Here is a 14,268-nt window from a genome sequence, read left to right as displayed (position 1 = left end):
GGGACGCGCTGTGCGGAGGGGCGCTGCTGCTGCGCGGGGACTGCGGAGCCCTCTGCTTGTCAGAATTCTGTGGAAGCATCCTAATTGCCCAGCAGCAGGGAATCGGTAATTAAATCATTCATGTGTGTGGGATTCCCTGTGCTGGTCCATTGAGCCTTGTAGCACTGTTACAAATTTAGAATTAGGATTCTTGATAAAGAAACAGGCTCAGTGTTTATTGTCAGCCTAACAAGAAAGCATAGGAAGCAGGAAAGTACATCCTACTTAATCTGCGTAGGAAAAATGTGGGCAAGTCTAATTCACATGCGTAGCGTTGCATGTGGAAAGTAAATGTGTCGCCATAGTGTTTTCTCCAAAAGGCAGCGCCCTCCCTTATCGCGGAGGTGACGTTCCCCCACGATAGGCGAGAATCGGTGAAGTAGCGACGTCGTATTGATTTCAGTATTTATATGTATTTTAAGGCTTTATAAACCCTACACTCTTATAAATCCTTCCCACACTTTTAAAAACTTCTAATGTTTTTAACCATTTTGTAAACTCATAAACCTATGTAATTTTAACAACATACACTGTACAGTACTGCAAAACCCTGCAATACAGCGAAAAATCCGTGACAAATAACTTAGATTAATATTTTTTGAAAACCTGCAGAACAGTGAGTCCAGGAAATCAAGCCACAAAATAGTGAGGGACTGCTGCACTTCCCTTCTAACTTTGCTGTAATAATACATGAAAAATAAAGTTATAAAAAGTTGGGGATTTTTTTCGGAACCAGGGATTGAACTCAGGCCCTTGCCAGGGAAGCGCTTATTCTACTGAGCCATCACCCCAGCCCTAAAGTTATAAAAAGTCAGAAAAAGTGAACCATCCACAGTCTTTGCTTACAGGGTATCTATTTTGCTTTAAAAGAGTCAGGGACAGGGAGATAGATTGGTGGCCAAAGGACCTGCCTGGCAAGCAGAAGGATCCCGGTACTGCATGCTGTGCTGACCCTGTGAGGAGCCGACCACCGCAGCCAGGCATGGTGGCGCGCACCTATAATCCTAGTGCTGGGGAGGCTAAAACAGGAGGATCACCGTGAGTCTGACTTGCGTAGAAAGACCCTATACCGAATAAAAATAAATAGATGAGTCAAAACCACTACCTTTGCCTTCTACCTTGTTAGCATGAATTTGATTTTTTTACTGAAATACTTGAAGATCCCAGTAACATTAAGTCTGTCAGCAGAGCAGATTTCTCCTGACCAAAAGCTGTGATAAGTGACGCAGGGCAGTCCGGGTGCAGCCAGGGCGCTCATTCGCGAGGAATGGCGGGACGAGGACCTTCGTGTTGCTGTGTCTTTCAGGGTGAAAGGATCACACTGCTCCGGCAGGTGGATGAGAACTGGTATGAAGGGCGGATTCCAGGGACATCCCGCCAGGGAATCTTCCCCATTACCTATGTGGATGTGCTCAAGCGGCCGCTGGTGAAGAACCCCGTGGATTACATCGACCTGCCTTACTCCTCTCCGAGTCGCAGCGCCACTGCGAGTCCTCAGGTACGTAAGCTCCTTGTCACTGCTTGTCACTAGGACATGCGCTCAGCAGTGCCAGTGGCCCACCGCGCCCCCAGGTGGTTCTAGAACAGTGCAGGCTGTGTGCTAGAGTTGATCTTTGCATGTACACGTAGCATTTGTCCAGCACTTGGTAGAAGAAAAATCTCAGGGGAAAAGGAAGAACTTAAGGTGGGGTGAATAGGGAAACAGAAGCACGGTCCCTTATTAGTGACTTAGTGGTACAAGTTGGTGGCATTGACGCATTGCTGTATCATGACTCCTACAGCTCAGGGTGGGTCTGGGCCATGTTGTCAGTCAACCCTGGCTCACAGAAGCCTAATGTGGAACAAGAATATTGTGGTTTCTTCCTTAGACTTATAGACTAAATCCAAAGTATTTGTATATAAGCTTCACTTGATCCAGGTTAGAAAAGGCACTTAAGAGGTATGATTAAAAACCATGATGAAGGGCTGGCCAAATAGCTCAGTGGATTAAAGCACCTGCAAGCAGGCGCAGGGGCTAGGGGTTCGATCCCCGGGCCTGCCCTGTTGGCCCTGCCCCTGGGGCATGCTGAGATGGCAATTGAGATTGGGAGTGGTGGCACGTGCCTGTAATCCCATCACTTGGGAGGCTATAAACAGGAGAATCACTATGAGTCCAATCCAGTAGTGAGACCCTGAACACTCTGTAGAGACCTCCTCCCTGCAAATCAAACCCCCCCAAAAAATATGATGAATATTTAATTTTAAAATTTTATTACAGTGCATGACACATGGCAATGAAAGCCTCTCCAAATACACCTTCCATTTTGAGCACACTGGTCCAGTCATGCTGACCACTTTCTGAAGCAGTTCTGAGATTTGTTTTAGTTACAGTATCATGACAATCTTGATGTCCAGAACTGGTTCAAAACATTGGCCTTTCATGGTCATTTCCACTTTGGGGAAGGGCCTGATGTTACGTGGCGGCAGATCCAGGGAGTGAGGTGACAAGGACACATTGATGTCTCTGTGAGTGCGCCTTTTCCTTGGGTGGCATGTCACAGCATCATTTACCATATTTTTGATCATGCCGCATAAAAACACAAAAGAGGACTTTCGGAACTTCTGAATGTGGCGTAGGCATAAGTCTGAGGTGAGGTGAGGGTGGGTGGGAGTACTGTGAGAGGGATTGATGGTGATGTGTCTTTTGCTGAAATTTTTACATTTGAAAAACCATATTTAAGCTGTGCTTATACACATAGAAAGCTGTTTGTTTTTCTAGACATTGATTATGGAGAATTTGCTTTAAAATATAAATTACTCCAATCCTGTGTCCACAAAGCATAAACTCGAACTTTAAGTTCAGGAGAGCTACAGTTGAGGTGGCATCCTGTGGAATAAACTGACCGTGTTGCTGTGCACACTGTGGGGCGTGTGGACAGAGGACCCAGGGCCTCTGCAGCTCTGAAATGGGCCTCTTTTGCTCCTATCCTGCAGTCACTTCCTCTTCTCCCCCTGTTCAATCACTGACCCTAGTCGAGGGCTCTTGACATGAAGCGTTCACCAGACTTCCTCACGGGGAGACCCATGTCCTGCTGTCCCGGGAGGGGCTGGGAGGTGGAGCAGGGCATCTGCTTTGTGGCCGTGTGGACCACTCAAATGGTGCTTCCACAGGACTGGAGCCAGGGGTGATTGTAAAACAAATTGCTACCAATACTCAGGCTCCTTTCTTGAAGCCGCTGAGCCCTTTAAAGAGAATAAAAGCCCAGAAGAGCAGTGTGCCCCAGCTCTGGCTCGGGGCTCCAGTTGTAGGGATGATTGGGTGGGCTGGCGTGTGGCCTCCCAGTGTCTCCCTTTGGAATATAAGTGTGCAAAGCCACGTGTCACTGTCTGATGGGAACATGCCCTGTCTCCATGCCACTGACCTGCGCTGGGCTCCCTGCATGTACTGGTACACACACACACACACACACACACACACACACTCACACACTCACTCACTCTCACACACTTCACCCACACCTTGGTTTCTTTCCAAACCTCGCCAGGTGACTTCCCTGTTGGACACCAGAGTGCCCTGCTCATCCTCACCTTTCCATTCCTCTTTGGGCTTCCTGTGGTTATTTTCTTCCTTTTTCCTTTATGCTGACACTTGTTCCTTTTACCTCTTCCTTTTGTTTTCTTTTTCTGATTTTCTTCTTAAGTGCCCCAGTCACAGCAAGATCATCATGCCAGCCCCCTCATCTCTGCTCCATCCCCGTAGAGCCCTGTCCCCTGAGATGCACGCTGTCACCTCCGAGTGGATCTCGCTGACCGTAGGGCTCCCAAGCAGGCGCTCTCTGGCCCTCACCCCACCCCTGCCTCCTCTGCCCGAGGCATCTGTCTACGATACGGGCCACTTCACCTTAGCAGCGAGGGCCTGTGCCTCCCTACCCGTCAGCCCCCCTCGTGGGAGCTGGTCAGATCACTCTGCTCCACACTCAGTGGTGTCTCCATTGGCTCTGCCTGCTCCTCAGAAAGCCTCCTCCCTGGTCCCCAGCTCCCAAGCCTCTCTGCATGTCAATGGAGACGGTGGCTTCCACGTGCCATCTTGGGGCATTCACCAAGGTAGCTGCTCCCGGCCACTCTTTGGGAGCTCTGATAGGGTCATCTCAGAGCTTAGTGGTGCCTTTAGCAGCCAGGGCAAAGTGCAGCCCTGGCAAGAAGAGAATGAACAGTATGACAGAAGAGCAGAGAGCAAGGCAGGTGAGAGATGCCCTGGTGGACCCAAGATCTCTGAGAAGAGCTGCTTGAAGCCTTCAGATGTGGTCAGGGGCCTGAGTACTGAACAGAGACTCCCAGAGCTCCGCACTCCTGAGGAGAGCCGGCCCAGCAAGCCTCTGGGCAGCACTTTTCCAGGAAGGGAGGCGGGGCACACAGAGCTGCATAGAGGTGGCGAGGCTGAGAGGAGAGCTGCTCAGAGTGGTATGAGCCAGGTAGGCCTCAGCATGACGGGGTGTACTTGGCGTCTCACTTGGCAGGGTGGGCTGGATGGCTTGCCAATCAAGGCCAAGTGGATGCCTGTGAGACCTGTTTGCTTGCATTGGGAGTGAAGAAATATCCCAGGAGGGGCGTGGAGGGGACATTGATTCAAGAGATAGGGCTGGGAAAGTTGGAGGCAGAAGTCAGGCTGTGTCTGGCCCCTTGGGGTGATTCAGAAGTGTCCTCCTATTGGCTGTTCCTAGCCTGATACACAGCCCATGAAAGGAAGGCCTCCCTTGTGTCTCATTCATGCTTTAGAGATTGCCTTTGGTTTGCTCTGACTAACATGGCTTTGAACACCAGGCTTTGGTATGATGTGCTGTGGTGTGGCTTTCTGTGATGTGCACTTCGTCCTCAGTAACTCGTGGTGCGCTGCTGGTGCTTAGTTACGTCAGTCAGGTCTTTGTCCTGTCTCTTGTTTGTGTGGAAGCACAGGTCTTGTTCACAGGGAACAGAGGCATTTGATTCTTGGGAGGAGCGTGCATGCCCCTGAGGGGCTTGGGGTTGCTAAGTGGACACACCAGGTTTTTGAGTGACTGACCCTTCTTTCTAGTTTCAGCTACAGAAATTTTAGGGTCTGGACCAAGGGAGCTTTGGGTCTTTAGAGGGCAGAAAAATTTTAAAGGAGAATGAACGTGGCCTCTGGACAGACCACGATTCTAATTTTGGTTGTGTTGTTCACTACCTAGAAAGCCAAAGACTTTGGGCAACTTCTCCGAAGTAGGCAGGGTTGAGTGCCTGCTCAGTCTCTTCCTGTGTGGTGAGGCGAATTATTCACCTGCTCTGGGACTTGGTTTATTCATCCATCAAATGAGGATGTCCTCTACCTTGTAGAATGATGGAGAAGCTGTCTCAGTAATGTGTGTTAGGGCTAAGCACCGGCTAGAGCGGCTTAACGGACGCTGTCGAGCTACTACGCTGGTCACCTTTCTGTTGCTGGGACCAGGATGTTGGGTGCCATGACAGAAATAATTTAAAAGAGCAAATGTTCCCGCGGCCTCCCAGTTTCCGAGGCAGCAGTCCAAAGCTGTGCGGCTCTGAGGTCAAGGTGCTGGGCATCAGGGCAGAGCGAGGCTGCTGGGCTCACTGTGGCCAGAAGCAGAGAAGGAGCAGAAGAAGAGGGAGGGGAGGGAGGCAGCCGGGCCCTGCCGTCATGCCGTGACCCGTCCAGATGAGCCCAGGAGTGTGTCAGTCCAGTCGATTCACAGTCCAGATTGCCGTCTCTGCACCCACCGTGGGCGATCCAGGATAGCTTAGTCTACGAACAATAATTCAAGGCCTGCTGATGCCAGCCTCTGGGCAACAGCCAGAGGTCATCGTTCCATGATCTTGAGGAGTTTGTGTCCACCCAGACAGGCAGGCACAGCAGTGTCTTCAGGACAGTGACAGAGCACAGTGGCCAGAGACCGGCGGTACTACCTTGGTTCATGAACACTTGTGTTCACAGACAAAAGCATTCAACAAAATTGTGCTTCCATTTGCGAACTCCACACTGGGAGACAGACACAGCTACAACCACCCTCCGCACACAAACGGCTGTACCGATCTTCCCCAAAATTGTAGAACAAGTTAAGTTCATAAGCTGAGGTACCAGTGTCCTGGCCCCGACCTCCATCAGCAGGCAGTTCATAGGCTAGCGTGCCAACAGGGCAGGAGGAGGGAGAGTGACAGGGAGTGGTGCACGTGGGCTTGGGATGCTGAATAGGAAAGGAAAACGGGTTTTCAGTAGGCCTGGCAGTCGCTATGTTGCCAGCCCTTGTAGTCCTGGCCGCAGAGTGCTAGCGCCGTACGCAGGGGTGGGATCACTGTAGGTGAGCAGTGTGGGGTGGTTGTAAGGGTGTGGGCTTAGCCTTTTATTAGCACCAAGCCTCTGTGAGCTACAGTTTTCGTGTGTGTGAAGGTTTTCCCGTGTCCCCGCAGTAAAGTAGCTGTACAGCTGAAGTGAAGGTGCTCCCGTGCCGTAAAGCCGGGGCTCCTCTACTGTGGCTGCAGACTGTGGCCTCACTTGACAGTGCGGGCTTCAGGAGAGCAGCCCCGCCTGGCAGAGGCTGTGCTGGCCCCAGAACAGGTGCATCCGGAATATGTGTTCTGTGCAGAAGCAACATGTAGGTCCTGGGACTGGTGCGAAGGTGGCTAGTCGAGAAGAATTAAGTGTCTCTAACGTAAAAGTGGTTCACATGTAAGCACAAGGCACTGGGAGCCTTCTTATCTGCAGTGGTCAGTTGTCAGTGCAGCCCAGTTCCAGGACCTGGCATGCGTGGACTGGGCTGGTGAGTGAGGTTAGCTTACACTTTGTAGCGGAAGCCAGGGGTGGAATCGCTGGCACGCTGGAGACTTCCCGGCTTATTGAAATTTGGGAAGGCCAGCCAAATAGCTCAGCGGATTAAAATGCCTGCTTAGGCATACGCAGTGGTTGGGGGTTCGATCCCTGGTCCTGCCGTACTGGCCTTGCCCCTGGGGCACGCTGAGACACGACTGAGACTGGGCATGGTGGCGTGTACCTGTAATCCCAGCACTTGGGAGGCAGTAAACAGGAGGATCACTACGAGTCCGATCTGTGTAGTGAGACCCTGTAGATCCTGTACTAAATACAAAAAAGAAGAAATTTGGCTGCCCATCCACGCGGGCGTCCAGCCCCAGGGACGCCACTTCTTGTGCCCTCCCTGCTTCTGCTTTCCTGGCACAGCTTTCTCCAAGGATGTGACTGGCCCTCAGGCCCGGCTCACTTCCTGGCACGAGTTGGGAGCTTGTGTGGCGGGCACCCGCCCACACACCTCCCCCTCAGTGCTGTCACATTCCCTCCTGTGGCAGCTCTGGAGATGGGGTCCTCCTCAAGGGACTTCTGCCTCTTGGGGCCTCTTTGGGTTGGGACACCATCACACCAGGCTGTGTCATTTGTTTGAATAAATGCATTCTAGACCACCTTTTGTGTAAAGAACACTAGCAGCTACCATTCTCCTTCTAAACCAGTGGTTCAGGTTCATTGTAGATTTTGAGAAACTAGAAAGGGTTAATGCCCAGTAAGTAGAGAGAACTTTACCTAGTATCCTTAAATGAAATAATGGCCTGAAATGTTACTATTCCTTACTTCCTTTCAAGTACCTAGTAAGTTCCAGGCACTGTGTTAAATGCTCCAAGAGACTGAGGTGGGTGCGTGTCAGCAGGAGCTTCCCATTGCCGTCGGCACAGTCCCCTTGTGGCCTCCCAAGCCCACCGAGCGGGCGGGCGGGCGAGCAGCCTCAGAGTCCAGAGCCTCCTGGCGTGTTTGTGTGGATAGCTCTCACCTGTCCGTCCCCTCTCGATGGATGTTACTTCTAAGAACTGGAGGAGGCTGTCTTTCCTGATAGCCTCCTCTACCCCGTGTACTCGGTGAAGCCCCCGACCGTGTGCTGTGAGCGCCCGTCATCTGACTGACTCCAGCACGTCTCCGCTCTGTTGTCATTGCTGTTTTGCTTGCCTGTGTCCCTGTGGAACTTTAAAGGCAAGCCCTGAGGTCAGGAACTGTGATATCTGGTATATATGAAAGGTGCTCATTAATATTTGTTGAATGAAATAAAGACCAAAAACGACTAACGACTGGAAGAGTTCATGACATCTCCTGGGGAAATAAGACCTTTTCAGAATTAAATATAATGCAAGTAAAAGAGTGCCCAAGAGTCTACGCTTTAAGTTTAAAATGGGGAAAATAATAAGCCGCATGAGGAAGAAGGTGGTTCCCCTGAAATAATTCATGAGAAAAAGTAACATTTGATGTAGACCTTAAAGAATAAGGAATTTATTCTAGAGGTAAACAAGAGGACCATTTGTCAGGACCTCTGACAAATACTCTAGAGGTGGGAACTGAAAGATGTGTTTGGGGAAGGGTGTGTTCCTGGTTTAGGTGAGGCAGATGGGAACGCTGGGTGTGGAGCTGGGATCAAAGCTTTGGGGTGCTCTTTGGCACCCCAGTCCTCATCAGCACCTCCTAGTGATGGCCTGCGGTCCCTGCTGTACTGTTTTCCAACTCTTGGTGCCCCACTCTACACATGGAGACCTAAAGGGCGTGACTTTCCACTGCACGTTGCTGTCACATTGTTCAGCTGGTGAAGTGTTGAGGGCCAAGTGTCTCTTCTGAGTAGCTGAACAGGGTGAGTGAGTGCAGGAGCCTCAGGGGGAAGTGAGGGTGGGTGGGAAGAGACTGTGCTGAGTGTCTGGTCCAACTCGTGGCTCCAGCGCTGCCATTCACATGCTGAGAGCGTTAGCCTCCTGTCCATGAACAGGAGATCCAGATGAGACTGCTGAAGTCCCTTCAGTTTGGTTGTCTCTGGTTAAGGTGAAAATTTTGTGTGAATTTTAGTTAAAATGATAAAGAAAAACGCATATAAAATTTTAGGGGGAGGATTCATTATATACCTTCAGACCACTGAAAAATGAATAATTTCCTTTCAGTTTTTTTTTTTTTTTTTTTTTGAGGGACAACTTAATTGGACAACACAGACTCAAAATACATACAGAATACCTAAGAGTTCACATTACCAAACAAGTTATTGGATTTTAGTGGACATAATTTTGAACAGGAAAGCATTAACAACTGAACCAAAAAATAAAAAGGATCATCTTGGAAATTTCCGTTATTACTATCATCAAATATGTGCTAAGTTTCCCCAGGATAGAAGCATTGTTTGCTGAACAGTATCTGGCATGTATTTGGTGAGTTTCTGCAGTGTGAGCAATCCTCATCAATTTCTAAATTGGAAAGAATCTTTTTTTTTTCACCCCCAGAACCAGGGATTGAACTCATGCCCTTGCGTTTGCCAGGGAAGCGCTTATTCCACTGAGCCATCTCCCCAGCCCTGGAAAGAATCTTTAAAGACCATTTGTCCTATTGACGTAACTTTTTCTACGTCACAGAACCTCTGAGGATAAGAGACAGCTGAGGGCTCTGGCCATTGTGAGGAGGGTAACAGTGCTGCCAAGTTCTAGAGGCCTACACCTAAGTTCCTCAGGAGCTCCCATCCTGCCCAAGGACCACCAAGTCAAGAGCTTTTCACTCATTATGATGAAATGAGAGAACTGAGGCCTTGGAAGAGTGACAAAGCAGTTTGGTCTGTAAAGGGCAGAAAACCAATCAAACAATAAAATCTGAGGCCATGAAGTACATTCAGAAAAGCAGTGTCCTCAAAGCGTTGCCTGAAGAACTTAAGAAGGAACTTCTGTCTTAGAGAATAGGGAATCCACTCCTCTGAGAGGACAGCAAGCGGTGGTTTGGTGACTTCAGAAGAAATATCCCTCAGCATATGCAAAATAAGTTAGTTCCCACGGAGATTAAGGACAAAGGCACCGGAGCAGCAGCGTGCGCTCCTGAGGTGGACTGAGGAGAAGCCTCACTTATGAGTCGGTGCCCAGGCGCAGCCACAGGGTGCAGGGCAAGTCGAGCTGATGGGTCCCGCAGCAGCTTTCTTGTATGCTCCGAAATCTCCCCTGGTGGAGCCTGGAGGACCGCAGGCTAGAGAACTGTGGAGAATTCAGGGTCGGGCCGGTCTCTTCCTGTTTCCAAGCCAGCCTCCCTCTTCTCATTTTGAAGGCTAGTAAATACCGAGCACCTTCTTGAGTTAGTACGAGAATGAAGTGAGATAGAGTGAACAGTGGCGGTAAAGCATCCATTGCGGGGCAGGCAGGGGGGACTCCCCGGGAGCTGGTGGCTGATCGGGGGAGCGTGGAGCAGAAACAAAATTCTTTCGCCTGGTGTTTGTTACACTGTCCCCCTTGAGAGAGATGGGGTTGAAAGAGAAGGAAGTAGAAGATAAGCTCCTCTCTGGGGAGGTGTATAAATTAAGACTTCAGAAAGCTGGAATTCACATTCTGGCCAACGAGGGTTTCTTCTGACTTTCTCCCACCCCGAGGGTACAAGCAAGAGCTTCTCATGGAAAGCTCTTTTGGTTCTTCACCTTTTGCCACACCTGCGTTAGTTCCCTGAGTATTGTTTGGCAGAAACTAAGGAGTAAACTGCAGTCTGCAGGGAGGCAACTGGGGGCCGAGAGTCATCAGATGCAAATTACTGCAGAGTTACTGTGGTAAGTTTGTTTTTTGAGTGAACTGCGAGATTAAGTCCAGGCTGTACGCAGCTGAGCTAACTGTCGGGGAGCAGTTTTATATTTAAGCTGGGATCTTTCCCTCAGTCGACTCCATGGCAGAAGGCAGTGGAGCCAGAGGCTGTTTAGGATTCTCTGGACCTGCGACTCTGGAGGCCGAATCTGGCTTCACCAGAGTTCTGGCAGAGTGCACGCGGGGGTTCTAGGAGTCACAAACCTTCTGTCACTGTCACAGGATGAGCCCTCGCCTCCCACACTTCCAGCTGTGAGCTGTCTGTCCACATCTGGGGCTGTGATCAGAAGCTGTCCCCACCCAGTCTGCAGTAGGCCGGGTGCACAGCGCCACTTCCCTTAGGCCACACCAGCCCTGCTGATGTGACAAGCACACTCCCTCCAGTCATAAAATGTCAGAGCCAAGGAAAGATGTTTATGTGAACCATATCTCACTTTACTTATTTGACATCTTCGGAGGCAGAACAAGTTAGTGGAGCTCCAGAGTTACATAGAAGATGAATGTGTCTATCCTGTCCAAATCTCTAGTGTCTCCTGCTATTGTTTTAGCCTGATTAATTCTAGACTTTGGTACATACAAAGCTGAAAGAGGAAGCTTAGAAACTGTAGGAGCAGGAAGTGTTTTGTGGATCAAGAGGAATTAACAGCTCCTGGAAGGCTAAGATCAGATTTCAGAGGGACTTGTGGGAGCTGAGGATGAGACAGCAGAGAACCAGACCAAGAGCCAAGGTCACTGCAAGTGCAGCTTGCCTGTGAGTGAGAGGACAGGCTCTGCCTCACTGACTGTTGCATGCTTATTATGGATGAGGAGAAGGGTGGTACCCTGTGTGTGTGCATGCAAGTGTGCGTGTGTGTGTGTGTATGCGCGTGTGCAGGTGTGTGTGTGCATGTGTGTTCACCTTGTTGGACAGATTTCGACTTTTCCAAACCCATGCAAACTGGAATGCGTCCTCAGAGTGTGAAGTGTGCTTATCCTGATCTCCCACTTCCTTTATCCTCAACCTTGATGGGGTCCTGGAGAGAGCGTGGATCCGCTGGTGGATGGATGTAAGTGGGGACAGGTGCCAGGACGTAGGACAGGGGAGAGCAGAGTGCCCAGAAGAAGCATCATTGGTGCTGCGTACATGATTTAAAACCTTCTGGTAGTCATAGTAAAAAGGAACAAGTGAAGGCCGGTGAGATAGCTCAGCAGACTAGGCATCTGCTTTGGCAAGCGCAGGGACCAGGGTTCAATCCCTGCTCTCACATGCCACACCAGCCCCACCCCTTGGCGTGCTGAGCTGGAGACTCGAGTGCAGGTGTGGCGCATGCCTAATCCCAGTGCTGGAGAGGTTGAAAACAGGATCACTACGAGTCTGAGCTGCGTAGTGAGACCCTGTACCAAACACATAAATGGAAAAAAAAAAAAAAAGGAACAAGTGAAACTTCTCTTAATATTAGACTTTATTTAACCCAATATACCCAAAAAGTATTTAGTGAGATTTTTTCATGTTTTTTTTTTGTATTACATTTTTGAAATCAGTGATATTTACACTTGTTGCCTGTTTCACTTTGTATTTGCCACATCGCAAGTGCTTGGTGGCTACGTGTGGCTCCTGGCTTCCGTACTGGCTAGCACCGCTGTGCAAAGCTATTCATGGGTGGCAAGTGAAAGTGGGCATCTTTCTAAAAAATTCCAAGACATAATACACAGCCTGCACATCCCTGAGAGTTAAATCTCATAGCAGCCTCTATGACCAAGATGAATGGGTACGCGGATAAAGACAGCTGAGTGTTTGTTTGTTTGCAGTAGAGTACACTCTACCATAAAAAGGGTGCACTTGAGTCATTTACAGGAAATGGATGCACCTTGAGACCATAATGCTCAGTGAAATAAATGCTACAAAAGCTTAAATATTGCATGTTTCTCTTAAATGAGAAGCTCAAAATAAAGGACAGAATGAAAGACAAGCCAGACAGAAAGCAGTAGGGTGATCTTTTTCAAGTGGGAAGGGACCAGGAGTTGGGGGGGGCGTGGAAGAGAGGGCGAGAGAAGGGAAAAAGAGCTGAGCTTCGTCATGTGTGTGGCCAGCTCCCCACCAGGTCTGCAGGCTTTGTACAGTGCACACAGGTACTAATGAAAAAGAAACACTGGATTAAAAATGGGCCCAGGAAAAGAAAAAAATATATACATCAAAGGGGAAAAAGTCTGAGGGTTGGCAGCCTGTGAGGTGAAAGGCTGACCTTTGGGATGGGTCTGAGCAATTCCCGTCTTCCCTAAGAGGCCACCCTGTGCCACGGCCACCTCTGCCCCCCAAGAATACTTGGTTTGTCTTTTAGCTCCATGTGATGTTAACTTAAGTGCAAACAGTGAGAAATTAAATCCGGGCTAATAGGATGAGAGTTCATTTGCCTTCTTTCTTCATTATTCAACAAATGCAGTGTGAGGAACGCAGCCCTTTCACCCTGTAGGCATGGTGTTCATTGTACCATTCAGATGTTAAGATACAGCCCGAGACACAGGAAGGCATCAGCCGGGCCTCCAGCACCCTCCAACGCTGTTGTCCCTTGGGGAGTGCTTGCCTGTTGTCCTTACTACACATCACAGCGCTAGAGAAGGAGCACCTGGAGCACCTGGAGTGAGACGTGTACGGAAGTTACAGGCCCGTTTTAAGAACAAGTAGAACCTAGGTGCTGATCCTAACCCAAGACGGAGGTGATGTGTAGAGATTAGATTACTAGAGGACTACACATCTGTGCTCAGTGGCTTTGCTATCAAGTCCTCAGTCTTCTCTGAGCCTTAAAATTCTCTCTTGTGCCCTCCCCAAGTCAAAAGATTAATACAGAATTCAAGTGAAGTAATTCACTTAATGTATTTATAAAATGCCAGGTTCTTTTTACTATATTTGATTCACTGATCCACAACTATTAGCTTTTTTTTTTTTTTTTTTTTTTAACCAGATATTTATTTATTTATTTATTTTATTTTTTCCCTGTATTTTAGGGAAGGGTCTACAGGGTGTTCAGGGTCTCACTACTAGACTGGATTCATAGTGATTCTCCTGTTTACAGCCTCTCAAGTGAAGGGATTATAGGCGTGTGCCACCATGCCCAGTCTCAAGGGGCAGGGCCAGGCATGGCAGGCCTGGGGATCGAACCCCCAGCCCCTGCGCCTGCTTGCAGGCACTTTTTAATCCGCTGAGCTATTTTGCCGGCCCTTGAAGGCCAGATGTTGCTACATTATTCAACCTGGCCTTGAACTCACTACGTAGCCACAGCTGGCAGCCAGTAATCCTCCTGCCTCAGCCTCGCGAATGCTGGGGTAACAGGTTACAGTCATCATGCCTGGCTACCAACTGTTTGGTAGATGGTCAAATGCAGTAAAAATTTTAGGATTAAGCTGACCAAAGGATGTTGTCCACTTGTACAAGCTGTGAAGATCACACGTAGAGAGAGCACACATCCTGTCTTTGTATGGCTTTCACCTGAGGATATCAGGCCACCAGCTGGAATTTGGATGTGTGTGTGTGTGTGTGTGTGTGTGTGTGTGTGTGTGCGCGCACATGTGTAGACGCGCACGCTCACGCTACAGGGAGAATCAGAGACAGACACTTGTTGCATGAGGTGTGACCAGGTCTGTCTGGGCATCCTGCAGGCACGTGATGTCAGA

The 14,268-nt window shown here is 49.4% G+C and overlaps 1 protein-coding gene across 1 annotated transcript in view; it reads left to right on the top strand.

Moving 5' to 3' along the window:
• The window catches only part of Sorbs1 (sorbin and SH3 domain containing 1), a 261,970-nt gene that overhangs the window by 226,148 nt on the left and 21,554 nt on the right, over positions 1-14,268 (top strand). The window contains exon 24 of the mRNA XM_023709032.1: positions 1,346-1,537. Coding sequence (XP_023564800.1) covers positions 1,346-1,537 — 192 coding nt within the window. The remainder of the gene's footprint in view (positions 1-1,345; positions 1,538-14,268) is intronic.

This window comes from Octodon degus, unplaced genomic scaffold (genome assembly GCF_000260255.1).
Source record: "Octodon degus isolate 3935 unplaced genomic scaffold, OctDeg1.0 scaffold00010, whole genome shotgun sequence".
NCBI lineage: Eukaryota > Metazoa > Chordata > Mammalia > Rodentia > Octodontidae > Octodon > Octodon degus.
Note: the sequence above shows the minus strand (reverse complement) of the source record. Positions and strands in the feature narration are given on the sequence as shown.